This window comes from Convolutriloba macropyga, chromosome 4 (assembly GCF_964194025.1).
Source record: "Convolutriloba macropyga chromosome 4, txConMacr16.3, whole genome shotgun sequence".
NCBI lineage: Eukaryota > Metazoa > Xenacoelomorpha > Acoela > Convolutidae > Convolutriloba > Convolutriloba macropyga.
In genome coordinates, this window is record NC_134471.1 from 16,778,869 (window position 1) to 16,804,693 (window position 25,825).

Here is a 25,825-nt window from a genome sequence, read left to right on the forward strand (position 1 = left end):
ACCAGCCATTATTTGGTCAGACAATGGCACTAACTTTGTTGGCGCGGAAAAAGAACTACGCGAGAACATCGAAAAGTGGAACACCATCAACATCGCTGTGGAACTTGCCCACAAATGCATCAAGTGGAGGCTCAACCCGCCCAGTGCGCCACACCAGGGTGGCATCTGGGAGAGGCTAGTACGTAGTTTCAAGCGCGTACTTTACACAATCCTTGGAACACGTCGCCTCACAGATGAGGTTTTAAGTACCAGTTTTTGTCTGGTCGAACATGCACTTAATTCACGTCCGTTAACGCCCGTAAGCGCCGACCCGTCCAACTTAGGCGCATTAACACCTAATCACTTTCTCCTCGGTAACCAAGCACGTAGTCTCCCGTCCATCATTGGCGTAGATGAGTTTGATCACTGTAAACGTTACGCCCGCGCGCAGTCTTACGCTAACGCTATTTGGTCTCGTTGGATCAAAGAATACGTACCGGCGCTGAACCGACGTTCCAAGTGGCAGACGCCTGCCGAGCATCACCTTAAGACCGGTGATTTGGTTTGGGTAGTTGAAGAGACCAACCCAAGGGGTTACTACCCCACTGCTCGGATCACTGAACTTCGTTACGGTTCCGACAGCGTCGCACGCTCCGCCGTATTGCGCACGTCCTCCGGATCGTTCGTTCGCCCGCTTGTAAAATTAGTACCAATTCTCCCAGCATCTTCTTCTGGGCCGGAGGATGTTAGTAACTAAATAAATCTAAGCGAGAATATTAACCAATCAGAATCGAGTATTTAAATTACGTATAGAATTGCGTCTAATATACACAAAAAGTTCCGGAAAAGTTCGTATAACCTAATTTTAAGTAAATAATACCATGATATGTATCGAATAAGGCGGTTTTAGGCTTAATATTTTTAGGTTCTCTAGACGATTGTTGATCGATTATGAACTGATTCTGACGTCAATGACATCAGACAAAAAACCAGTAAAAGAGCATCAAAAAAACCTTGCCGTCTAAACTCTCACTTGTTGCTATGAACGTTACAATGCTTATACGTTGTTCCTTTGTACGTTACAGTTCAATGTTGCTTGATATTTGAAATTGAAATTCCAAAACGGTAGACTGTTTTAATAGATTTACAGCTACAGAGAGAAATCTTTGCTTTCAATAAAACATGCGATAAATAAGTTCTGCTTCAATTATCCAGATTGAGGAAAAAATGGCCGAATTTTTTTGGATGCAAAGTTGAGCTGATTAGCCGCAGTGTTTTACGTTTTACGTTCTTCGAAGACAAACAGGAGACAAGACTTCAATAAGGAAAGACCCAAAATTTGATAAAATTTTAAATTAAGGGCTTCCGCTATAATAGCTACCGAAAATTCTATAAATAGATTTCCATTAATTAATAAAATTTTATCAAATTGAGAAAGAGAAAACTCAGAAATGAAACCAATATTTTAGGAATTATATTGATTTAAAGATAAAACTGTGCAATATTTTTTACTCGTGTCTCGTTACTCCTCCATTTTTTTGTGGCAAGAGAAACTAAAGGAAGAAACAGTTTTGCTTTCTAAGCAAATAAACCAACAGACAAAAAAGCTTGACGCAAATTACGCAAATGGAAAGATGTAGCAATCGCCTCTGTCTCGTTGCTATTTTTAATCATTTCAGATTCTTTCGTTTGTTGCGGAAATCGACAAAAAGATGTTTCTAACAAGCTTTGTGGACCCTTAAACCAATAGAATGTGCGTTTTTCATTTGTTAGAAATCAGCTCAATACCTTTAGATCCTAAACAAAAGATAGAAACGGTTAAACAAAAGTTTGGAATCTCACAAAATCTTGCGATGATCCCGAACGGCAAACAGACCGAATTAAAAAACTAATTCAAAATGTAGGAAACCAACTATGAGTTGAAATTTTGACATTTTTCATCCGAAATCCTTAGCTTGCATTCCAGATAAATATTAAAGAAATTTTAAAAACGGAAAACCGCAAAAACAACAATTGCACCACTCTAGACTCGAAACCCTCCGGAGTTCCTCCTTATCACTTCAAAATTATGCTTTTATAGCAGGCTCGAAACACAGTGCACTGGTGAGATCTGAAGGACTTATGTTTAATTGATCTCAAACGAATTTTGTAGCAATTACAGTCCTGTCGGTCTTTTTTTTATGCGATTTTTCGCTTGACCGATTTTTCGTCTGACGCTTTTGACTTTTCGTCCTCAAAAACGGGATAAACAGGTAGCGCCCAGCGGGTATTAAGTGCTCTTAGAGCCTTTCAGCTCTGTTTCAGCTCAAACTGTTTTGGAGACTTATACTTACACTTATGGTGTGGGTGTGAAGGGCGGTTCTTAGAGGTTGAAGACACCCACTATTGCCCCACCACCCCCCCACCGCGCTAATGCCCCCCACCCCAGTGATGCCCCCCAATCAACCCCCGGAGACCCCCCTCCCCCTGTGGCTAGCTACTGACGAACAACCGCTTGCTAAAAACGCAAATTTTTACTATTTTGCAATTTTTCAAGCTTTTTGAAAATTTTTGACATTTTTTGAATTTTATCAGTCCTAGGTGTCAAAGAACCTCCTCTAGGGTTTGACGATAGGTTAATGCATTGTTTCTAGTTGTAATGGAATGGTTTCAATTTTTTAGCATCACGAACTTTAGCAATTTTTTGACAAAACGTGCAATTTTTTCATTTTTTGACATTATTTTCCTTATTCAGGTCTTTCCAGACCCAGGGGCCAGGAAACATCCTAAGGGGTTCGATAATAATTTATTGACAATTTTTTAATGGCCATGGAATAGTTTTTCAACTTTTTACTGTCACAAATTTTAGCAATTTTTTGATAAAACTTGCTTTTCAGGTTTTTGAAATTTTTTCTAGTTTTTTTTTTTTGAATTTTTTAGCCTCAAGAGCCAAGGAACCTCCTCCAGGGTTTGAAAATAGGTCATTGAAGAATTTCTACATTAAATGGAATGTCTTGCAAGATTTTAACATCACGAATATTAAGCATATTTTTGATATTTTTCGCCATTTTCCAATTTTTTGACATTGTCATTATTCAGATTTTTTGAGCCTCAAGGGTCAGAAAACCTCCGTTAGGTTTTGATATTAAGTTACTGGAAATTTATTGTTTGTCATGGAATAATTTCCCAACTTTTTAATATTACAAGTTTTAGCATTTTTTTTTTGTAAAACTTGCAATTTTTAAGTTTTTTAAATATTGTCATTTTTTAGGTTTCTCTAGCCTCAAGGGCCACCGAACTTCCTCTAGGGTTTGATAATATATTAATGCATAGTTTAAAGATGTAGTGGAATGTTCTTCCAGATTTAAGTATCGCTAATTTTACCAATTTTTTTAAAATACTTTGAATATTTTCCGGCAACAGAGGCCCTGGGACCTCCTCCAAGGTTTGATAACAAGCTGTTGCATAGTTTTTTGAGTTAATGGGATGGTGATCAACATTTTTTTATGACTCCAGTTTTAGTAATTTTTGGATAAAAATTAAACTTTTCAAATTTTTTGAAAATTTTTATGTTGGATCTTTGAGCCTGTGAAACTATTTCAGGCTTGAAACAGGGATACCGGATAGTCTCTTGAGACAATGAATTGGTTCTTAAGATATTAATGTCTTGAATTTTAGCAAGATTTTGTCAAAATTTGCCAAATTTTTCCAAAATTTTTCAATGTTTTTTGTCCTTTTATGAGTTTATCGACCATTAAATTTTTTTCGAGTCTCGCAGATGCTTTACTTGACAGAACTTTCGATACAAAAAATGGTTTTGAATTTTTTTTTATTGCAAAGTTGAAAAGTTTTTTTTTAATTTTGCGTTTTTCGGTTATTTTCTATATGATTTATTAACAAGTTTAAAAAACTAGAAGTTGCGGTGTCGAATCCAATCATGGAAGATATTCCTGTCTCTTTCTATCTTTCTGTTAGGGTTCCTTTCCTTCTCTTTCTCGTTCACGTTTCAACTCTCTCTCTCTCTCTCTTTGTTGATGCCGCTCTTCAGCTGCTGTTAATGTAGCGTAATGTGATCATTTCTGATGCTCATTATCAATGAGTTATAGTTGAAATATTTTTTTATCATCTAACAGGCACTTTTTAGGAATTGTTAATTGCTCTCAAAATCAAATTGTAGCAAATATATTAATCCTGTTTGTCTTATGAAATTTTTTGCTTGGCCGATTTTTCGTCTGGCCCATTTGACTTTCGTCTTCAGAAACGGGATAAAGAGGTAGTGCCCTGAGGTCACTAAATCGTGGCTAGCTGTTGACGAAGCCAACCGCTCGCCGGTCGTTTGAGAGCAATTCGCCCGACGTTAGTCGGTTATGTTATTAACTTTCAATTAGTACAAAATATAGCGCCCTAATTTATTCAAATTTTGGAGTTGTAATTAATGGAGAATCAAAAGAAGGCGTTTCAGTAGATGAGGGTACTATTAAAATGTGCAAAGTTTTAGGCCGTCTTTGAGAATGCCCGAAAATGTGCGAGTGCTGCCAAAATTCTTATCGTGTAGTCCAGTGAGATGTGTCTCAAAAACTATCTGAAAATTTTAAGAATGTATAGATGTCAATTGTAGGCTCAGTGAGCTTTGACATTTAGTACTGAATGCCCTGAAAAACGTGAATGTTGGCGGAAAAATAAAATAAAGAAGGGCTAACGGATAATTCACAATTTTTTTAAAAAAATTTGTGACACTTGGATACTTGATCACTTGTTTTCCTCTTAATTAGTGTTGGTAAACAATTTATTCTTGGCACGTCTGATATTGCGAAACCACATTGCAATACAACTAAGACTTATAATGTGTGTCACTTTCGTTCTTTCCGTCTAGGTACTTAGTTATCTTTAAGACTTTTTTTCAGTTAGCTCTTAAATGCTCCAACTGGGCATGCGTTTGTAATTTATGTAGGCAACTTTTAGATTATCATTTTTTAAATGGCGCTCTACCTTCAACTATGTAACATTTGGATTGTACCAATTCTGTCTAAACCTTATTATTGATGATAAGCAGTTGTTTTTAGTTTCTGTGAAACTATTTCTGAAGAAGTAAGAGGGATCGTCGGAATTACAGAAAGATAGATACAACGGTTTTGATGCTCATATGAAATGAGGATGCAATATTTCACGAATTCTATATTAATTTGTCTCAACCAGCAATCTCTACTATTCATTCTCTGTTTCTCCTGTTTTCCACTTTGAGTTTCTGCATCCTTGTTTTTAAGCCTCGGAAACACCGAAACTAAATAGACGAAGTTTGAAGCAGTTGTTGTGTCTTATGTCGTTTTTATGGAAAAGTGTTGCTTGACCGTTTTGATAAATCGTTCTAGAATATTCTTTCGCTCGTTTGAGGGATTTGACTTTTCGTACTGAGAAGGGGGTAAACTGGACAAGTCCGAGGTCATTAAGTCTGTAGTACACTCTTTGAGCCTTTGTAGATTCTAAGTCTCCGGATCAACGAAGCTGCTGAGAAAGCAGAATTTCTTGGTACGAAGGGCAATTTGAGTTGTATGTTTTTACACCACCTCAGCCTCATCTGCCCTGACCAACCCTTGCTTACTCAGTGCGGCGGGCATCTCTCAGCTTAGTCTAGCGACAACCAAAGTAGGTTCCTCGCATTCCGCTCGCGAGCAATTCGTTCGATGGTAATCGGTTTGTGTTGTTTGTATTTATTTTTCTGTAAATTGAAAAAATATTGAAGTAACGAAATTGCTTTAGAACTTTTCACCAGAGATCTTGTCATGTCTCGTCTTTTTAATCCGAATAATTATTTGATGTATTTGATTTTTTTTCGATTGAATTGATCACGCTTGACTTCTTGATTTTTGAGTTGTTTGTATTGCGGTCTCATTCACGTTTTTCATCAGGTAAATAGAATATGTGCCAGTTTACTACAAAAATTTACTTGAAGAGTGACCCAACAGTTTTTTTTTAATTTAAAACATTAGCGGTCTGTAGTAAGCTTTTATGACATCATTTGAAAATGTGCGAGTGCTGCCAAAATTGTTATCGTGTAGTCGATTGAGATGTGTCTCAAGAACTATCTGAAATTTTTGGAAAAATGTGTAGAAGTCATTTCTAGGCCCAGTGAGCTTTAACATTCAGTCCTGAATGCCCTGAAAAAGTTCGAATGTTGACGGAACAATAAAATAAAGACGGGCTAACAGATAATTCACATTTTCAAAAATGTTGTGATACTTGGGGACTTGATCACTTGCTTTCCTCTGAATTAGTGCGTGTAAACAATTTATTCTTGGTACTTCTGATATCGTGAAACCACATTGCAATACAACTAAGACTTATAATGTGTGTCACTTCCATTCATGCTGTCTAGCTACTTCGTTATCTTTGTCTCGATTTTTAAGCTCGGGTGTCCCTAAGATGAGTCTAGCTACAATCAAAGCTGGTTCCTCGCCTTCCGTTCGCGAGCATTTTATTTGATGGTAATGGGTTTGTGTTTGGCTTCATATTTCTGTACATTCAAAAATATTGAAGTATTATAATTTCTTTAGAACTTTCTATCTCTTTGTCTTTTTAATCGAACCCTTTGTTTGTTTTGATTTTTTCGATTCAATAGATCAAGCAACTAAATACAATTTGGCTTAATGCAAAAGTTCAATTAAAAAGTGCCCCAACAGATTTTTTTTCAATTTAAATCAGTAGTGGTCTGTAGAAAGCTCTTATGACATCATTTGAAGCCGCTAAGTGGAGGTATTGCTTCCTGGTGAAAACAGTCTACAGTCACTTCCTCCTCTTTGCTCCCCCTCCCTCTAGTGAATCGAGTTTTAATAGAATCGAGACCCCCCAACTGTTGTTTGAGGGGGCAGTACGTCCGATGTTAGTCGATTATGCTCTTAGTTGGGCGCAAGTTAGAAACATCGTTCAGTGGGGAATGCATTCATGTATATTTAATTGATGCGTCTATTTATACTGAATTGTGTATGAGTGCTAATGAGCATGAGATGACATTTTCAAAAGGAGCTTTCAACAACAGATGATTGACGAATTAGTTTAGTGAAGACTGTAACACTTCATCATCGAGAGAGGACGATAGTCGATCATGGGCTCTGTGTGTTTCAAAGATGCTTCGACAGATGGGAGAGAGGGAAGCAGTGAGAGAAATCGAAGTGCTTCTAGACCTCAGAGGTCTTCCTTGGCTACCGCTCTTAATGGGCGTGACTTTCAATCAAGGTATGCTTAAAAAATGGCCATCGAACGCTCGATCTAATTTGATTTTGTTACCTTATTTTTTCGCGAGAAGACGGGCTAACAGATAATTCACATTTTCAAAAATGTTGTGATACTTGGGGACTTGATCACTTGCTTTCCTCTGAATTAGTGCGTGTAAACAATTTATTCTTGGTACTTCTGATATCGTGAAACCACATTGCAATACAACTAAGACTTATAATGTGTGTCACTTCCATTCATGCTGTCTAGCTACTTCGTTATCTTTGTCTCGATTTTTTAAGCTCGGGTGTCCCTAAGATGAGTCTAGCTACAATCAAAGCTGGTTCCTCGCCTTCCGTTCGCGAGCATTTTATTTGATGGTAATGGGTTTGTGTTTGGCTTCATATTTCTGTACATTCAAAAATATTGAAGTATTATAATTTCTTTAGAACTTTCTATCTCTTTGTCTTTTTAATCGAACCCTTTGTTTGTTTTGATTTTTTCGATTCAATAGATCAAGCAACTAAATACAATTTGGCTTAATGCAAAAGTTCAATTAAAAAGTGCCCCAACAGATTTTTTTTCAATTTAAATCAGTAGTGGTCTGTAGAAAGCTCTTATGACATCATTTGAAGCCGCTAAGTGGAGGTATTGCTTCCTGGTGAAAACAGTCTACAGTCACTTCCTCCTCTTTGCTCCCCCTCCCTCTAGTGAATCGAGTTTTAATAGAATCGAGACCCCCCAACTGTTGTTTGAGGGGGCAGTACGTCCGATGTTAGTCGATTATGCTCTTAGTTGGGCGCAAGTTAGAAACATCGTTCAGTGGGGAATGCATTCATGTATATTTAATTGATGCGTCTATTTATACTGAATTGTGTATGAGTGCTTGTCGAAATCAGTTTACTGTTCCAATGAACGATATCCGAACGTCTATGGATGAATGGTTGTAAAACGCGCGCTGTCCAGATGTTGATTGAATTAGATCAATTATTTGACATCTGTTTGACAATTAAAGGCATCTACTGGTGTCTATGATTCAGTTGCTATATTAGTGCATCAATTGTCATGGTTTTGAAACTTTTTAACTGAGAGCGCTCTTAGGAAATAAGATTTATTAAACCGGAAAGGTTGGACAGAGTTCATATGTTTCAGTTTTGAGTTACGGGTGAGATAGATAATAGTTGATGAAAGAGACACTATTTATAGTTTATAGAGACTTTAGACGGTTGACGGTATCAGCGCTCTAATAATTATTTGCATAAAGTCAGACTAGTTTTAAGGTGTATTAGATCTATTTACTCAATGCTGGCTTGTGCAGCGGTGCTTCGATTTGGTTTTCAAGTATGGCTCAACGGTGACTCACGTCCTTACTCAATATGCAATATGTTAGTACAGGGTGTTTTGATGTCGCTGCGGTATTGATATTGGTAAATTTTCCAGGTTTATAATGATATATATGCACGGTTGCATGAATCAGTAATGAGCATGAGATGACATTTTCAAAAGGAGCTTTCAACAACAGATGATTGACGAATTAGTTTAGTGAAGACTGTAACACTTCATCATCGAGAGAGGACGATAGTCGATCATGGGCTCTGTGTGTTTCAAAGATGCTTCGACAGATGGGAGAGAGGGAAGCAGTGAGAGAAATCGAAGTGCTTCTAGACCTCAGAGGTCTTCCTTGGCTACCGCTCTTAATGGGCGTGACTTTCAATCAAGGTATGCTTAAAAAATGGCCATCGAACGCTCGATCTAATTTGATTTTGTTACCTTATTTTTTCGCGAGAAATTTTTTTGTATGAGTTTATCGAAGTAGCAATGTTGCCCGAATTGTTAAATTGATATGCTGAGAAATTCTGAACTCTGTTAACAATAGCGGCTTGCTGAGACTTCCTCAAAGTTTGATTTTATTTTGAAGCCTAATATGCTCCTCACACGAATATTGCTGTAATAACGGATTCAGCTTCTCAGCAGGCTATTATTGCTCTCCTATTTTTTTAAAGTTAATGCTCCTTACTTGTATGCTCCTTACACGTATGCTTAAAGTTAATGCTACTTACACGAAGGCAATGAAGGCCTTAGCTCCGGAATAGGTCACTAAGGTCACCTAGTTAGTTGTATTATTTCAGCAATGTCTTGGGTTCTGGTGACGTGCCTCCGACAGACCCGGATGAGGAAGCAGCTTGGATTCTGAGCATGGCCAGATGTCCACTGCCTCCCCACCTGGACAGGATGTCAGTTGGTACCATCAGAGAGTCACTTCGAATCGACTTGCACGTCAAGCACACTCTCAAAGGAGTAGGTTTTCATTTTTGCTACTCTACATTTGGAACAACAATTAATTGTATTTTTATTTCGTGATAATAACAAGGGTGCCGTAATGTGCTATTATGCGTTGATATCTTCAATTGCTCTCGAACGAAGGTTGTAACAGCTATTGCGATCGTGTCTTTATGTAAATTTTTGAAAGCTCGACTGCTTGACCGTTTTGAATTTGCGTGGCGCTTGATTTTTGCGTGATCTAAATTACTCTCATTAACAATTTCAAGCAGTTGAACTTAACTGGAAGCCGCGTACAGTAGAGTCGAGCGCTCATCAGTTGTTGGAGAGCAAATCGTCCTTAGTTGGTCATTTTTAATAACCGACTCATCTTCTCAGCAGGCTATTATTGCTCTCCTATTTTTTAAAGTTAATATTTGCCTTCACCTTCTCAGCACGCTATTGTAGCGCTCATATTTTTACGACTCGAAGAGGAGTATTGGAGAAGTCCTTTTTAAATCACTTTTATTGCAGTGAATTATAAAGAAAGAGATGGAAGGCGTGAAAAATTTTGGAGTAGTTTGGGTCCTAAGCAAAATTAAAGAGTGGAGCGAAAAGAGTTTTTTTGTATACCGCTGTTTTCGAGAGATCGAGAAATTAAGATTTGAAAAATTTTCTGTACGCGAACTATTTTTTGATCACGTGCGGCTTTTTTTGAACTTTTGTTGTTAGTTATATTTTTAAGTTGTTGTGATAGTTGTTTGAAGGTTTCTGGTAAGTAGTTTTTCTTCCAATTTGCAGGTTTTTCAGCTATTTTGCTGAATGTTAGCCGAATTCTTAGCGACTTTTCGCTTTGTTTTGTTTTACTGATCTGTGTTGGGTTTTGAACAAACGCTATATACTTAAAGATTCTTAGAGATATAAGTTGATTACTCTTTTATTGGTGTAAAACGTTTTTTGTTGAAAAAGAATGACAATAAACTGAGAAATTTTTAATTATTTTGTAATTTGTGCAATTTTGTTTTTTTTATATCTGTGGTTTTGCGAGCTTTTTTATACTCAATTTGCTCCAATGAACTCTTTTGGCTCTATCTGCTCGCATAATATTAAAAGATTCCATTTTTTATAAGTTAGTTATTTAATGCTTTTTGTTCAAGTTTTTATAGCATTTGGGAATGTCTATAGTTCAAATTAGTTATTTTCGCTGCCTTTTAATTATTTTGGTTTTAGTTTTGGGTTGTTTTGGTAAAAGATAATTGAGTATTTTTCATGCAGATTTTTCCGGATATTCGTCTTTTTCTGCTTATTTTGCTAACTTCTTCTGATTTTGCTTTCGCTACTCTTTACTGATTAATAGCCGCCCTCATCTTCTCAGCTGGCTATTATAAGGCTTCTATTTTTACAATTCAAAGAATTTGAATTGTATTGGGGCGCTGTCTTTTTTTTAAGATCTGTTCACACATTTTCATGATTTTTGAAGTCAAATTGGAGTAGTGATTTTGGTCACGCCGAAACAGGAAGTGGAGAGAAAAAGCGAGTGGTTTTGCGGCGTGAAATATTTTCGCTCTAAATTTAAAGTAGAGTGAGAAAACGGTGTTTGAACAAAAATTCGCTTGTGGTTTTTTGTTCACATGCGGCAATTTCGCTTTGATTTTTTCTGGTTTTTTTTTTCGATTTTATGGATCGCATTTTTTAAATGGTTTTCCCAATCCATTCATAGTCCTTTCTAGGTCTAGTTTTTTGTTTAGTCAATGAAAATTCTTTGAATTGTACGTCAGGACTTGTCCTGCTATGTTTTTTTACTTTGTCGAACAAAAAAAAATGTTTCGCTTAACCTCATTTTGCCGTTTTTTCAACATTTTGCGTGAAATCTTTTTGAATTCTCTAGGCTAGTTTCTCTGTTCTCTCATTCTGCTAAAAGTGATTTTGAACATCATTTGCTCAGCAAAGGAATTCAAAATGAACAAAATCAGTATAAAAAATTGAAGTCAGAAATAGAATCGGGATAAACCCATAAAGTCCAATTTTATATGCCCGCTATTTGAACGTCGTTTCTATAAGTCTTAGTTACCATCTCTAATGCTTATTGGTATTGATAGTAGCCCCTGTAGCCTCTCTCTGAGAAACAGAAGTATGTCCAACTACGAAATGCCATCAAAATAAATCAGACTTAAAAATCTTTTTTTTTTCCAATATCTTCTATTCTTTCAATCTCAATCATGCTTATTGGAATCAACGGCGGCTATTTTTCGGCAATCTGCCGGGTATGTTCAAGATTTAATTCAGAGTTTTTCTAGAGGTGTTGCTGGAAGTCACTGGAATCTAGACAGGGCACTTTTTAATGAAAATTGACAATTTATCTATTATTTGTCGATAAATTTTGTTGATTATTTGAAGAGATTTTTTGATTTTGTTCTTCATTTCCTCTTAAATCCATTTTACTTGCTTGAAATTTTGTCGTCAACATTGTCGTCAACATGTAGTCGATCAATAATTGCAAAATAAGCGTCGCGTGGTCTATTGCCAATAGTTGTTTTGGAATTCCCCTTTATGACGAATTTTTAATCAGATACTTTATCATCTTTTCTGGTCAGATACTTTTCTCACTGTTCATTTTCATGTAATTTTTTCAAAGTGATTGGTGTTATTAAGTGAGGTAATCATTATGTCAGTTAGGGTGCTCATTTTTCTCGTTCGAGTTGTTTCCGGGATTCTTCGCGATATGTCGCTATTTCGTTAATAAAAATTGGTTTCGCTTTACAAATTTTCGCTTCAAGCAGTAAATTCAGAGCAGAGCTGAAACAAAATTAAATAGTCTCCCGTGTGCAATTGGAGACTATTTAAAAAGGTTATCATAACAATTACGCTATAGTAAAGCTATCTAAAATGAACAATCAGTATCAAAACACTCAAGTAAAAATAGAACGGGATAAACCAATAAAGCCCAATTTTAGATGGCTGCTGCTTGAGGTTTGTTTTTATAAGTCATAGATACCATATCTGTCTTCTTGTTGGTATTGATACCAACCCCTGTATCAGGTAACAAAATGAAAACAAAATAGCTTGCAATTCAAAAAGTTTTCTTGCATCAATCAGTTTTTTCCATTTTTGTTCATTCAATCCCAATTGTGGTTATGGGAATCAATGGAGGCTATTTTTCGGCAATCTACCGGTAATGTTTTTTTGATGCTGATATACTTGGTGTAGTTTGCGTATCTTTGGCTTCAGAGTGCTCTAAACTTCAAATTTATCTAGAGTCCTTTGGAAGTCAATCTTTGGCGTTCTTTGGAAGTCAACCTTCCAAAAGAACTTGCTCCAGAGCAGGAAGTCTAACGTTCAAAATTGGGTCAATCAAATTCCGGTAATATGCGACCTATTTCTTAGCAATGGACGCTAAATTATTTTATCCATTATAGCAAACGCGCAACAAACTTAAGTGCCACAATTTTTTTATTATATCTTTTATTGAGCAAAATGTGATTAAAAGGAACTGCTTATCTAATGTGCGTATATGAGTATGGTTGTTCCAGGTGAACAATTTGCATGAGATCCCAACGAGAGAGCCTCCCCTGTGTATGTTGAGGCTGCATGATGTTGCAGAGGTGGAAAACGGGTGGATTGCAGTAGTTATGGCTCTGGTGGACACTGTCCCCATTGAGGAGGCTGTCGGATCTGCTGTCATTATGATAGTCATTGATGACTGTTCCTTGCCCACTAAAGTCACCATCAACAGGTACTCACAAAGTGTACAGATATTTGGGGTCTATTTTTTCGGCTCTGCAGTTGGCCAGTGGGCATGAATAAAACTTTTGACCCGGCAACTTAACTTTTCACTCAACTTATTAATTTGGGCGTGAATTCTTCTTACTTTTAAATTTAATCATAAGCCAACCTGACAGTCCTTCGCTTTAGATATCAATGATGTGTGCAAAGAGCCAAGAGATGCAAATTTTTTCATGCGTGAAAGTTATTTGTTTATTAATAGCCGCAACTGTTTTGACTTTTTTTATCAATGAGAAATCAAATTGGAGCAGTGCTTTAGTCCCGCTAGAGCAGTAAAGGGACCAAAAACGCAATTAATTTGAAGCGTGAAGCTTTTTCAAACTGATTTCAGACGTCTATTGGCAGCTAATGGTTTTTGACTTTTATCCTATCTGGTTTCATAAAATATAAGTGAATTTTCGAGTTTTGTCCTTATTCTTTCTTTTGATGACTGTAGCTTAGGCTTAATACTGACAAGTCTCATCGACTTTCTAATAATGGAATAATAAGAGGGTAGATAAATCTATTTAGGTTCTTCAGTTGATAGCTACTTACTTGTGTTACCTTGTCTTTTTTCGTAAATTGTTATTAATTGCTCTGAACGAAGTTTGAAGCAATTATTGTAAACGTGTGTCTTTTTTCTGAAAATTGTTTGCTTAGCCGTTGGCTTCTAGAACATTCAATTGCATATTTAGTTATTTTTGCTCACTGGACTTCCGAATTTTGCGTGACAAATTGCTCTTTTTCAGAAATTAAAACAAAAGCGATTGTATTATCTATCACAGTGGACTGATAACCAGGTCGGAAGTTGGGGATTCACACCCCTCCTTAGTTAAATTTTTTGCTCCGAAAAAGTTGTCTAGATTTACAATTTGAGTTAAATTGCCCCGCCATTCGTTGGAGAGCAATTTGTCCGACGTTAGTCAGTTTACGATAGTGCTGTTTAAAGTGAAGTGAGTGTTTTCGGTTTTTGAGAGCGAAATTTTGTTCGCGTGCAGCAATTTGACTTCTGTTTTCGCTGTTTTCTCTTCATTTTCTCTGCGAATACTTTTGAAATGTGACACGTGTGCTCTATTAAAGCATTTGTGTCGCATTTGTTTAAACTCCACAAAAGGAAACTGCTGGTTTTCAAGACTTTTTTATTTAGTCTCATCGATAATTTGTCTCAATGGCTCTATTGAGGCATGTTTAAAGGGATTTACTGATTTAAGCTGAAATTGATGGATTTAACGACATTGACAGCGGTTTTTCGGTTTTTCCATCTTTTGTAGTTTTTTTTCTGTCACTTATTTTTTTATCATGAACAGCTCTAAGTGGCTCTCTTATGAGTCCCACTTTATCAATCTGAAGTTTTTAATCAGAGTTTTATTTACTTTTGACACGGCTGCTTTCAATTTTTTTCGGATTTTGCCGACTTTTGTAGTTTTTTTGTTCTGCCACTTAATCTCATTAATGAGGGGTCTTATTGGCTTTCTTATAAGGCATATTTAGGTTTATCTAGGTTTTTTCATGCCAAGCTACAATTTTTATCGCCTTGACACTTGATTTTAAAAATTATTCTTTTTTTTGGATTTTGATATTTTTGTTGTCCTGTCGGTTAGTCTCATTAATCCTAGGTCTTATGTGCCCTCAACAGCGATATCTGGTTGATTTTTTACTATTCGATTAGTTGGTTTTCTACAGTTTTATTGAACACTTTTTCGCGACTTAAGCTTTGAATTAACTCCTTAACATTCGAGCTTGAGAACGCAATACATGCCACCCAATAATCCAGTTTCTGAAAAAAAAACTGAATTTACCTCTACACAGAAGTCTACAGCCCCCAGTTTCATTCCCCCTCGCCTACCCCTTAAACTCCAACAAACATCTGTCGTTATTTACACTCTCCACCAAAAATTGATTTCGAAAAATTAGCTGAGGTTCGTCTGCGTTTGAAATTATTTTCTGTAGTACGTTGATGTCTTTTTCCTCATGGATATTTCTGTAGTTCAATTTTACGATTTGTTTCCGGCGTTCTTCTGTTAACTATTTTTGTCATTAAGACTCTTTTACGAGTTGTACTCGCGATCGCTTGAAATCGCCTTTTTGTTCATTAATGGAACTTTTCGGTTCATTTGTTTTTTAAATATTTGCTGTATTTGTGTGTGTGTGTGTGTGTGTGAGAGAGAGAGAGAGAGATTTGAGCGAGTCTGCGTTGTTTCAAGTTTTCTACTGATTTCGTCATCAAAAATTTGTTATGTCTGTGTTGTTTGTGTGCGTTCGTGTTGTATGTATGTGAGACATAATTTTTTCTGCCGATGAGGAAGTATTTGTCCATTCGCGTGAACTGTTTTGAATGACACGAGTTTCATGAGTCACGAAATCAGTTCTCATGATTTTAAAAGTTATTTTAGGCAGTTTGTAGAAGCAGTTCATATGTAGTTAAAAAGCCATTGATTAAAGCACGTGGTTTTTCTCTAGTTTTTTTTCGATCCTGTTTTTGTATTTTGAGATAATTTTCTGCACAAAAAATGCATCTATTTTTTCTCAGTGTTCTTAACTCTGTTTTTTTCGTATTCCAAAGTGTGAACTACGCTTCTGCAATAATTTATCAACATCTATAAAATTTATCGGTTTTGTTGCCTGCCTGTATGGAGAATGTGAAAATGATAACTTAGTTTGCTTTTGAAATAATAATTTGGAGGAAATGAATTGGTAGGTTCACAAAACAATGAAAAAGTTGATCTTAGAATACACTTAATTTCAATTGCTGCCCAACGAAGTTCATAGCCTTTCATAGATTTCGGGATCTGTAATAGATTTTCTGATCTATATGCAATTTTTCTGCATGATTAATTTCTGGACCCATTTGCCTTTTAGTGGGAAAGGGATAAATTGACACAGTCTGATTACTGTGCAGCTGGCGTAGAGCTTGTGTAGCCTGATTGTACTCTTCACAGAAGCTGCTGAGATATTTTTCGTGCTCAGAAGGGATATTTTTAGAAATTGCTTCACCTCTGTTTTATTGGTGCCAAGCTGTAAGCTAAGCGGAGCTATATTGCGGTGATGATTATGCTCTGCGTCAAAGACCTCTCGATTTAGTGAGAACAGTAATAAAAGATGTCGCATTTCTACGTAAAGACACAGTGGAGATATTTTTTGTGTAAGTCAGCGATTTTGTTAGTTCCGATTGGAGTTGAGTATCCCTGTTAAATGTTATCCCTTGAAATTGATAGATGACGTGTTCGATGGGCGCTCATTGCTTCTTCAGACCTACTGAGGCGGTTTTCACTCCAGCTAAATCTTTGTTGAATTAAATATCCTGGGTATTGTTGAGACTTGACTTGTCTGAGGTCTTGCGTCTTTCAGTCTTTCGCTTCTATACTTCTTTTAATGTTTTACATGAGATTCTTAGGGTTAAGTTTCATTAATTTTTGTTGCTTTGAAATCTTCAGCATATCCGTAGTTTTTCGTTTTTGCATCATTTCGGGCAAATCATTAGAAACAGGTGAAATGAGAGCGGCCCTAGTTTTGATTCCTAGGGTACACCTCTTGTAACGTTTTCTTGGGAGGATTTCTGATCGCTTATTTGTACCAACTGATTTTTTAACAGGTTTGACCTAATAGTTGTTATGATAATCTTCGCACATAATAAAAAAAATTAGGATTAGAGTTCATTTGCTTTAATTATTCGTTGTCTTTGAATTAGACGTTACTTAAGCCTTGACCAAGAAAAGCCTTGATAAAACGGAGCTCTCTAAAATTCATGACTGTTTAGGCTTGTGAAGCAACTCAACTTGGGCAGCAAACATCTGAGCAAATTAAACGGACCCCAGGGTGCTAAATGGCGTAATGTGTGTACAGTTCTTGGCTGCCTAGCGGACAAACTTGCCGGACCAAATGCGGAGGCAATTCTGTCACGCGACGTGCTCGACTTTCTTCTATCGTGTCTGGAACCCAAAGTTGCCTTTGAAACCACTCTCCATGCTTTGGTCGCTATTGAGAAAATTGCAAAAACAGGTAACGTTAAGTTGTAAAATGAAGACGAGTTTTTCCCAGTCGGAGACAATATAACATAGCGTCAATTGAGACGTTAAACCTAATCTCGTTTGATGATATCATTACAAGATTCTTAATAGTCTCTAAGCCGTGTCAAGTGTTGCCTTGAAAGATAACTCTGTGGTTTTATAGCTCAGCTAATTCTTGGTAAAAAGGATTTTGATTTCACCAAATATTTCCTGAACAGAGGAACATGCATAAAATTGAATATAAAAAAAGCGTAATTTAGCAAAATTACGTTGTCGTATTGCAAAATACAGATGTATTTTTTAACAAAATCCAGTCGTAAATAGCAAAATCCAGGTGTATTAAACGGTGTTTTGAGAAATCGGGAACTAGTATAGCAAAATCCAGACATGATAGAGCACTCTGAACGAACTGCTAGAAGACTAAGTTCCTTATTTTCAAACTAGTCTAAAATACTGAAGTAATGTCATTAATTAGATATAAGCTGGGTCGCATTTTAGCCAAGAACAAAGCACAATTTGAGAAGCTGCAAGTGTCTAATTTGCTGGCTAGGCTGGAAGGTCTTTACTACCACTCCAAAGATGACTTCATGGCTCAGCAGGTCGGATTCTGTGCTCAGTGGCTGCTCGACAACATTTGTACGTACATAAAACTAGATAACTTTGCAAAATTGAAGTCGAAAATTGTCCCAATGCTTGTCTCATTATTTCACGGAGTACATGTAACTCTCCAGCTTAAATTTTTTCTTTCAGAGCAATGTGCACTCTTAATTAGGGGTAGAATCCAGCTTCTTAATGTGTCAAGTAATTGCTATGTAATATTGGTTATGATTAATAGCCGCACAGCGATAGCTGGGGCTATTATTGGCCTTCTCTTGGTTTTTTACAATTCAAAGAATTCGAATTGTATTGGGGCGCTGTCTTATTTTTTTTAAGATCTGTTCACACATTTTCATGATTTTTGAAGTCAAATTGGAGTAGTGATTTTCGTCACGCCGAAACAGGAAGTGGAGCGAAAAAGCGAGTGGGTTTGCGGCGTGAATTTTTTTCGCTCTTATTTTAAAGTAGAGTGAGAAAACGGTGTTTGAACAAAAAATCGGTTTCTCGGTAGTGGTTTTTTGTTCACATGCGGCAATTTCACTCAGTTTTTTTCAATTTTTCGAATCGGATTTTTTTCTAAATAGTTTTCCCAATCCATTCACAGCCATTCTAGGCCTAGTTTTTTGTTTGAATTAAATTTTCATTTCTCGCTAGTGGTTTTTTGTGTTCACATGCTGCATTTTGACATTGATTTTCTGTTTTTTTCGTATTTTCTATCTGATTTTTTTAAAAAAAATTTCTCAATTAATTCATAGTCCATTCTAGGTCTAGTTTTTTTTTCAGTCAATGAAAATTCTTTGAATTGTACGTCAGGACTTGTCCTGCTATGTTTTTTTGTTTCGTCATGATTTTTGTTACGACCATATGACGTCACAGCCACTTTTTGTTCATTTGTTCATGCAATTTCAACTGAATTGCGTGTGTGACGTCATTTTTCGCTCTTAGTGGAGCGAGTTTTTTGTTCATGAGCGTGATTAAGTTTTGGGTCACACTTGACTTATACCTCACTCTCAAGAATGACTTCCTCACTTTGAAATTGACTTTTATTTACTTTAATTCAAAGAGATAAGGTCAAATGGGTGTGTGTCACTCTAAATGAAGGTTATTTGAGATCAGCTAATAGAGGCAGCAATAACTTATACAGATTTTTTATCAAAATATAACAGATCAGCCTCCAATGAAAAGACGAATTTTTTTGGTCTGTCTTTTTTACTGTTTTTTTAGACTGCCGATCTACGAATCTATTGCGGCCATTTTCTGGCAATCTGCCAGCTATGTTTTAATATTAGTTACCCTAGCGACCCGAAATGGAGCATTTTGTTCTGCAAGTTTTGTCAAGCAATCGACATTTTTTCAATAGAAATTAAATTATGCTAACTTGCTTACAACTTTTTAATTCTGATACATGCGCTTCTCTGTAGACTGATTTTTAATTTAAATAAAAGGGAAACACAGTTTTGGGTCTAAGAAATGCAAAATTGTAATTTGCGGTTTTTGCTGGGAAACCTGTTTAATTGCTTTCAAACAAAGTTTATAACATTTATATTAGTCCTGTGGTCTTTTCGGCTGACCCTTTTGATTTCTTGTCTTCAAAAACGGGATGCACAGTCGACATCTAGAGGGCATTAATTTCTCTCAAAGCCTCTCGTCTTATTTGATCGTTATTTGACTCTCGGCTTAAGTACGCGACTCACCGAAAATGTTTCAGAGACACAAATTCATGGTGTGAAGAGCGCGGTCCGCAGAGTTTGAACCCCACTGCCACACTTCTTTAACCCCTAGTCACTTCAAGCTCCCTCTCCCTCGCTTCACGCATTCTCCAGCCCCTGAAAATTGTTCCACACGTAACCCAGCGCGCTCGAACCTTAACCCAGCCAGTGTGTGGTCCTTTTTTATTAGTCGCAGAGCAATGGGTGGGACCGTTTTGGCGTTCTCTTAGTTTTTTTATTTTGTCGTCAAGAATTTGGTTACGAGCATATGACGTCACAATTGCTTTTTGTTCATTCGTTCACGCAATTTCATTTGAATTGCCCAAAATGACCTTTCAAAATGACTTCTGCTTACTTCTCTATGTGTCAAGTATGTCTCTCTAATTGAAGTTTATTTGAGGGCAAAGAAAAATTTTCATTGTCCTTTTGGGACTGGAGGTCTGCGAGGCTATCTTAGCATTTTTTCTGGCAATCTGTCAGCTATATTGTTGTGAATTTAAATATAATTTGAAAAAGTTTTTACCTTGCCTTATCGGTAGTTATTTTCAGAATAAGTATTCAATTCCTGTATAGGAAATTGTTTGTGACCTAAATGTTCAACCTGAATTGCTCTAACTTGTTTGTTGTAGTTTCAGTTTTAGTTTTCTACTTTCAGCGTCCCAACATAAATTCCAATTTGGTAAGAGATTGTCAGTCTGATGATTATACTCAGTTTGAAGATGTTATTCAGTTCAAAATGTTAGTTTATGTTCTTGAAAGAAGTTAAAAAATGCAAAAGAAAAAAGACAAATTTTATGTTATTTTTTCGTAGAATCTACAGTTGAGATACAGAAATTTACTGCGTGTCATTTAATTCCGGACATCTTGAATTTTGAAGCTCAAGTACTTAAGTGTCGTTTTTTTCTCTGTTTTTTCTGGGTCTGTATGGTGTCTGGCGTTTTGGCTATGTTTTCAGTGTTACCAGATAGTATTTATAATGTCGCAAGTGATGCTTATTGTTAAAAAGTTAGCGATTTATTCTTTTTGATTTTTGTCAACTTTTCAAATAAATTCAGCTTGCTGTTTTTCCTTGACTTCAGAACTACGTTACTTGTTATTTTAAAAAATGTTGCCGACCTCGATTCAAGCGATGCTGAAGGTCGGTTTGCTGTAATTTTGTTTCCAATTTTTCAGCATTATGTTGCCGTTACAAAGACAATAGTTTTGGCTAGAATAAATCTTGTTTTTATCCGGTTTTGTTTTTCTGTTCAACTATATTTGAGCACTATTGATTCGAGTTTTTCTCAGATCTGATGGTCTTATTTTTGAAGTTATTTCTGATGTGAAGTTTCGATTCTTGTCCGGAGTTCTTTTGATTGTTCTGTGGTATGCTCGATTGATAACGTGATAACTTCCACTCCTCTGAAGCTGGAAGCAACGTCCTTTATGCGAGCAACGTCCTTTAGTACTCTGGTATATATGCCGGTTTTAATTGAGGTTCTTAAAAAAGACTGGGGCCGAAGCAGAAGGGATCCAAAATTCTGAATTACTTTTCTCGAAATGAATCTAAAACGATTCTTTAAAATTAAATCGAATTGAAAGTATGTGTTGGGTTATGGGTTTTCGCAAGCGGAATAAAAAGCGTTTTTAACTAAGTAGAAAAAATTAATTTTTCAAAATAAGAGAATAACAAGAATGATGTTTTAAAGTAGGATTTAGAGATTTACAGGAGAGATCTGATTATTAGATCAGGATGGTGATTTGATTTTGGGGGGTCGCAAGGGTTACCCAATATGGTTTGCTTCTGCAAATCAGTCGCAAAGGGAACCATAAATGGAATGCATTTGCACTTTTCTAAGAATTCATTCACACTTCCGGAGATATCATAATTATTTAATACATGCTGGGAAGATTTTACATCAATTAATCTAACTCTAATAATAGTTATCTAGAATCATCAGTTTGAACCGAGTATTGATTCACAGCACCATTTCTTGAAGATTCATTTAAATCAGTATTGGTGACTTGAATCAATTTACCTCTGTCAGATTAATTTGGTAAGTTAAACTTTCTAATAATACTAATTTTAAGTCTTCAACTCGAATCAAATTTCTAACACCCCACTCAGACTTGAGCTGATTGCGTAGAGTCTTCCCATCAAAACTGCTCTGATTGTTTCCACTTTCAGAACGGGTAAGGACTTTGTGAAGATGTCCGCTGCCATTTTGTCTGTAGGAACGTAATGAATTGAATTTGTGAAGATTCTCCGTCTTGTCGGGACAAGATGGAGGTTTGACATCCTCCGTCTTGTCCCGAATGAAGTGAAACTTTGTCTCGATGTGCTTGCTCCTCTTGTGCATGACTGGGTTTTGGCAAAGTCTGATAGAACTTTGGTTGTCCTCTCCAATTGCTATTGGACGTTTCTGTTGGATGCCAAAATCCTCTAGAAGTTGTTTCAGGTAGAGTGCTTCCTGAACTGCTGCTGCCATGCCCTGATATTCTGCTTCCGATGAAGAAAGAGCAACTGTGGCCTGCTTCTTGACACCTCAGCTGAGTGATGCGCCACGTCCGTTGAGCCTGAAGTAATAGCCCGTTGTTGATTTTCTGTCGTTCACATCTCCAGACCAGTATGCATCACTTTCCCGCACTAAATCATAACTAGCCTCTTTTGTGTAAGTAAGTTTTAAACCTTTTGAACCTTGAAGATATCGCAGAAGTTTTCCTCATAGCCAGTGTTGATTGGTAGGTGCGTTCATGTGCCTGGACAGAATGTTGACTGTGAACATGATGTCTGGCCTCGTCTGTTTGGCCAGATAAAGAAGTGATCCAACCAAGCTTCTGTAGATCCTCTGGTCCACTTCTTCGTCTCCGTTCAGTGCTGTTTGAAGTTTCAAATTCAAATCAGCTGGAGTTCTTGAGGGTTTAAATTGATCCATTTGAAACCGTTCCAGCATTGTTTCTATGTAACGTTCGTGGTCGACTGTGACTTTGCCCTCTTCTTGTCTGATTCTAAGACACAGAAACCAGTGTAGTCTCCCTCTGTCTTCCATGTGAAATGTTGCCTCTAGTGCCTTCTTGACATCGGAGATCACTATCATACTTCTTGATGCTACTATGATGTCGTCAACCCAGACCAAGATGAACGTGTGATCCTCTGCCTCTGATCTTGCGAACAAGCAGTGATCGTTCCTGCTTCTGGTGAACCCCTGTCTCAGTAGGAAGTTTGCCAGCTCTTTGTACCAGTTGTTAGCAGCCTGTTTCAAACCATAAATTGCTTTATTTAGTCAACATGCTAACTTCTCCCCATCTTGACAGCAGTCTTGACATCAAATTGGTGCATCACATGGCCCTGCTTCGTTGATTGCTGAAGTAGAATCCTGAATGTCTCTGGCTTACAGGTAGGCGCAAAAGTCTCAAAGTAGTCCAGTCCTTCCACTTGTTTGAAGCCTTTCGCCACATAGCGTGCTTTGTATTTGTCGACTTGACCCACTTTGTAGACCCATTTGCCCGGTATGACGTCCCTGTCTGTGGGTGGTCTCACTAGGTCCCAAGTCTCGTTGTCTTGGAGTGCCTTGACCTCGTCATTCAGTGCCCGGTACCACTGGTCCCATTCGTCAGTTTGCTTGGCTTCGTAGACTGTTTTAGGTTCGACATAGTTACCCTCAGTCACAGCAAGATGGGTCCTGACTTCTCCAAAAAAACTGCGGAACATTCCTTGCTCGTGTCCCTTGTCTGGGCTCTGCCCTGTCCGCTTGCTCCAGTGCCTCTTCAAAGAAGCCAACTGTCAGTGAGTAGTCCTCCGTTTCACTGTCTTCCAGTGACTCAGAGTCTCTGATACTCCCTCTTGTTGCAGTAGATTCTTCATCCAGTGCTGCTTCTTCAATATCTGAGGCATCTCGTCTCAGTGTCGTTTCTTGAGTGTTCACGCTCTCTGCGTCATGCCGCTCTTCCTTTATTGCAGTAGATGTGCCTTGCTCCTCTTTGTTGCCATCGTCTTGATGACCATCATCTGAGTGCCAGATCCCCAGTTGCCGTGACCCCTCATCTAGTAGGTCGGGCGTCTCTGTGTTGTCAGGGATTGAGCCCACTTCGGACTCCTTGATGATCACATATCGAACTGCCACAACCTTGCGTGTGTTGGGTACGTACACCAGGTATCCATTACCTCCTTCAGTGTAACCCACAAACTTTCCTTCCAGTGCCTTGGGTTCAAGTTTGCTGACATCTGTCCCGCTTCCTCATGAAGACTGTGCAAACAAAATAGATAGTTTACTAATTGAAAGATTAGGTTTTATACCTCGCATCAGCTCTGCTGGTCATTTTTCTTCTCGTCTCACAACCAATTTCCTGATCCTTGTTGCGTGAAGAATTGCTGCTCCCCACATCATCTTGGGAAGTCCTGAGTCAATGAGCAAACATCTTGCCATCTCCAGCAGTGTCCTGTTGCACCTCTCAGCTAACCTTTTCTGTTGTGGCGTCTATGGTATGGTCTTCTCCTGCAGAATGCCTGCATCTAAGCAGTATGCCTTGAACTGCTCTGAGAGAAACTCCTTCGCATTGTCTTGCCTCAGCTTCTTGGGCGTCCCCACACTGAGAACAAATTTCTTCAGGCTAGCCAGTGCTTCACTCATTGCCTTAAGCAAGTCCGCAAACACAAACTTCGTGTACTGGTCTGCAAACACAATGCAGAACCGGAACCCTGACAGTGACTCTACTCTGAAAGGTCCCATCACGTCTGTGAACACCCTCTCCAGCTTTTCTGCTGGGGTCTCTGCCACTCTTGGTACTGGAGTCTTTGTGATCTTGGCCAATGCACACACATTGCATACATCATCGAGTTCCCCCACTGTCTCTGGTGCATTCCTGACCACATCCGCTTGATTCAAATGACCCAATCGTCTGTGCCACTTCCTTGCATTGTCAAGTTTCACGCTATTAGAACTCATCTTGAATTCTAGAACGCTGCAGGGTAAGTAAAACAAACTATTTTGTGTTAGTTTTACCCGAGTTCCCTTCTGGAGTTTCATGCAGCTGTTTCCTTTCTCGAAAGTGAAGCTATGTCCCCACTCCGTGCATCTTGAGACTGGTAGGAGGTTTGAACAATAGTCTGGCACACACCACTCTGAAAGCCTCTCCGTTGGGATTTCTGACCACTGATTGAATGGGCACAAAGTCCAGGAATGCATCGATGTTCGTCACTATGTGATCTGTACAACCAATGTCCACTAGCATGCCTGCTGTCTTCCACTGGGTAAGAGCTGCCCAGTATTCCTCGTCTGGTGAAGCCAATGTTGGACCCATTGCCACTGACTCCTGTTTGCCTCCGTCTCTTTGTCTCTTGCATGCCCTGTCACAACACTTGCTGCATTGTGCTGTCTCCTTCCTCCTGCAGTCCTTGGCTAAGTGTCCAGGGATCCCACACACAAAGCAGTTTCCTTTCTTGGGTCCCTTCTTGAAGTCATGCTTCACTGCCAGTGCCACTGAACCACTTTGTCCCTTGTGCCTCTGTGCTGTGCTCTCATGGAAGTTCTGCAGCCTTTTCCTCCACTCTGTGAAGTTCCTTGCCGGGTTAAAGCTTTCCTGTATAACAAAACTTTCATACCTCATTGGCAGACCATTGAGGACCAAGGCGTTGAAGAGGGTCTCTGAGACTGCTTCCCCTGCTTCTTGTAGCCTTGTGAGCAACTCCTGTCCTCTGATGAAGAAACTATCCAAATATGTGCCACCAAAGTCACCACTGTCGGCGTCTCCACACTCTGAAATCTCTCTTGCAAAAGCTTCCAAGCCTTTGCTCCATCTCCGATGCCGTCATCTCCCACACAGTCATGTCTCATCAGCATGAGGGTTGTTGCATCTAGAGTCAGTGCCAGATGGCACCACACATTGTTCCGTTTCTCTTTGATGCAAGTTCCTTCTCATATACATCCTTCAGCACCTTGTGGTTCTTCTTTTCATCATTGCTCGCCCCATTGGCTAGTGGTTCAGGCTCGTTGGGTTGCTCCTCTGTCCCAAGTAGTGATTTGTAGAGTCCTTTCGTCTGCATCATTGCCAAAAATCTTGTGCTCCAGATTGGAAAGTCCTGTGCCTTTCCTGTGTAGGTCAGCAGCTTCACTGTCTGTTGATCCATCATAGTTTGAGCAGGCAAAACAGTTGTGAAAAGAAAAGGTACTAAGCAGAAAAGAATTATGACTGTCAACAACAAATTAGTTTTGTTTTAGAAATTATTTTTAAGACTTAGAAAATTGCTGGGCCCATAACCTATTGGGCTATGGGTTTTCGCAAGAGGAATAAAAAGCGTTTTTAACTAAGTAGAAAAAATTAATTTCTCAAAATGAGAGAATAACA

At 38.0% G+C, this 25,825-nt stretch overlaps 3 protein-coding genes across 3 annotated transcripts in view; all 3 read left to right on the forward strand.

The window, feature by feature from the left end:
• LOC142337485 (peroxiredoxin-2-like) overlaps positions 1-25,825 on the forward strand; it is a 538,029-nt gene that overhangs the window by 419,543 nt on the left and 92,661 nt on the right. The window lies entirely within an intron of this gene.
• The window catches only part of LOC142337483 (COP9 signalosome complex subunit 5-like), a 235,183-nt gene that overhangs the window by 170,882 nt on the left and 38,476 nt on the right, over positions 1-25,825 (forward strand). The window lies entirely within an intron of this gene.
• The window catches only part of LOC142337480 (RING finger and SPRY domain-containing protein 1-like), a 30,324-nt gene continuing 13,099 nt past the window's right edge, over positions 8,601-25,825 (forward strand). Inside the window, exons 1-5 of the mRNA XM_075386734.1 lie at positions 8,601-8,886; positions 9,297-9,465; positions 12,957-13,159; positions 16,946-17,187; positions 17,694-17,831. Coding sequence (XP_075242849.1) covers positions 8,756-8,886; positions 9,297-9,465; positions 12,957-13,159; positions 16,946-17,187; positions 17,694-17,831 — 883 coding nt within the window. The 5' untranslated portion in view covers positions 8,601-8,755. The remainder of the gene's footprint in view (positions 8,887-9,296; positions 9,466-12,956; positions 13,160-16,945; positions 17,188-17,693; positions 17,832-25,825) is intronic.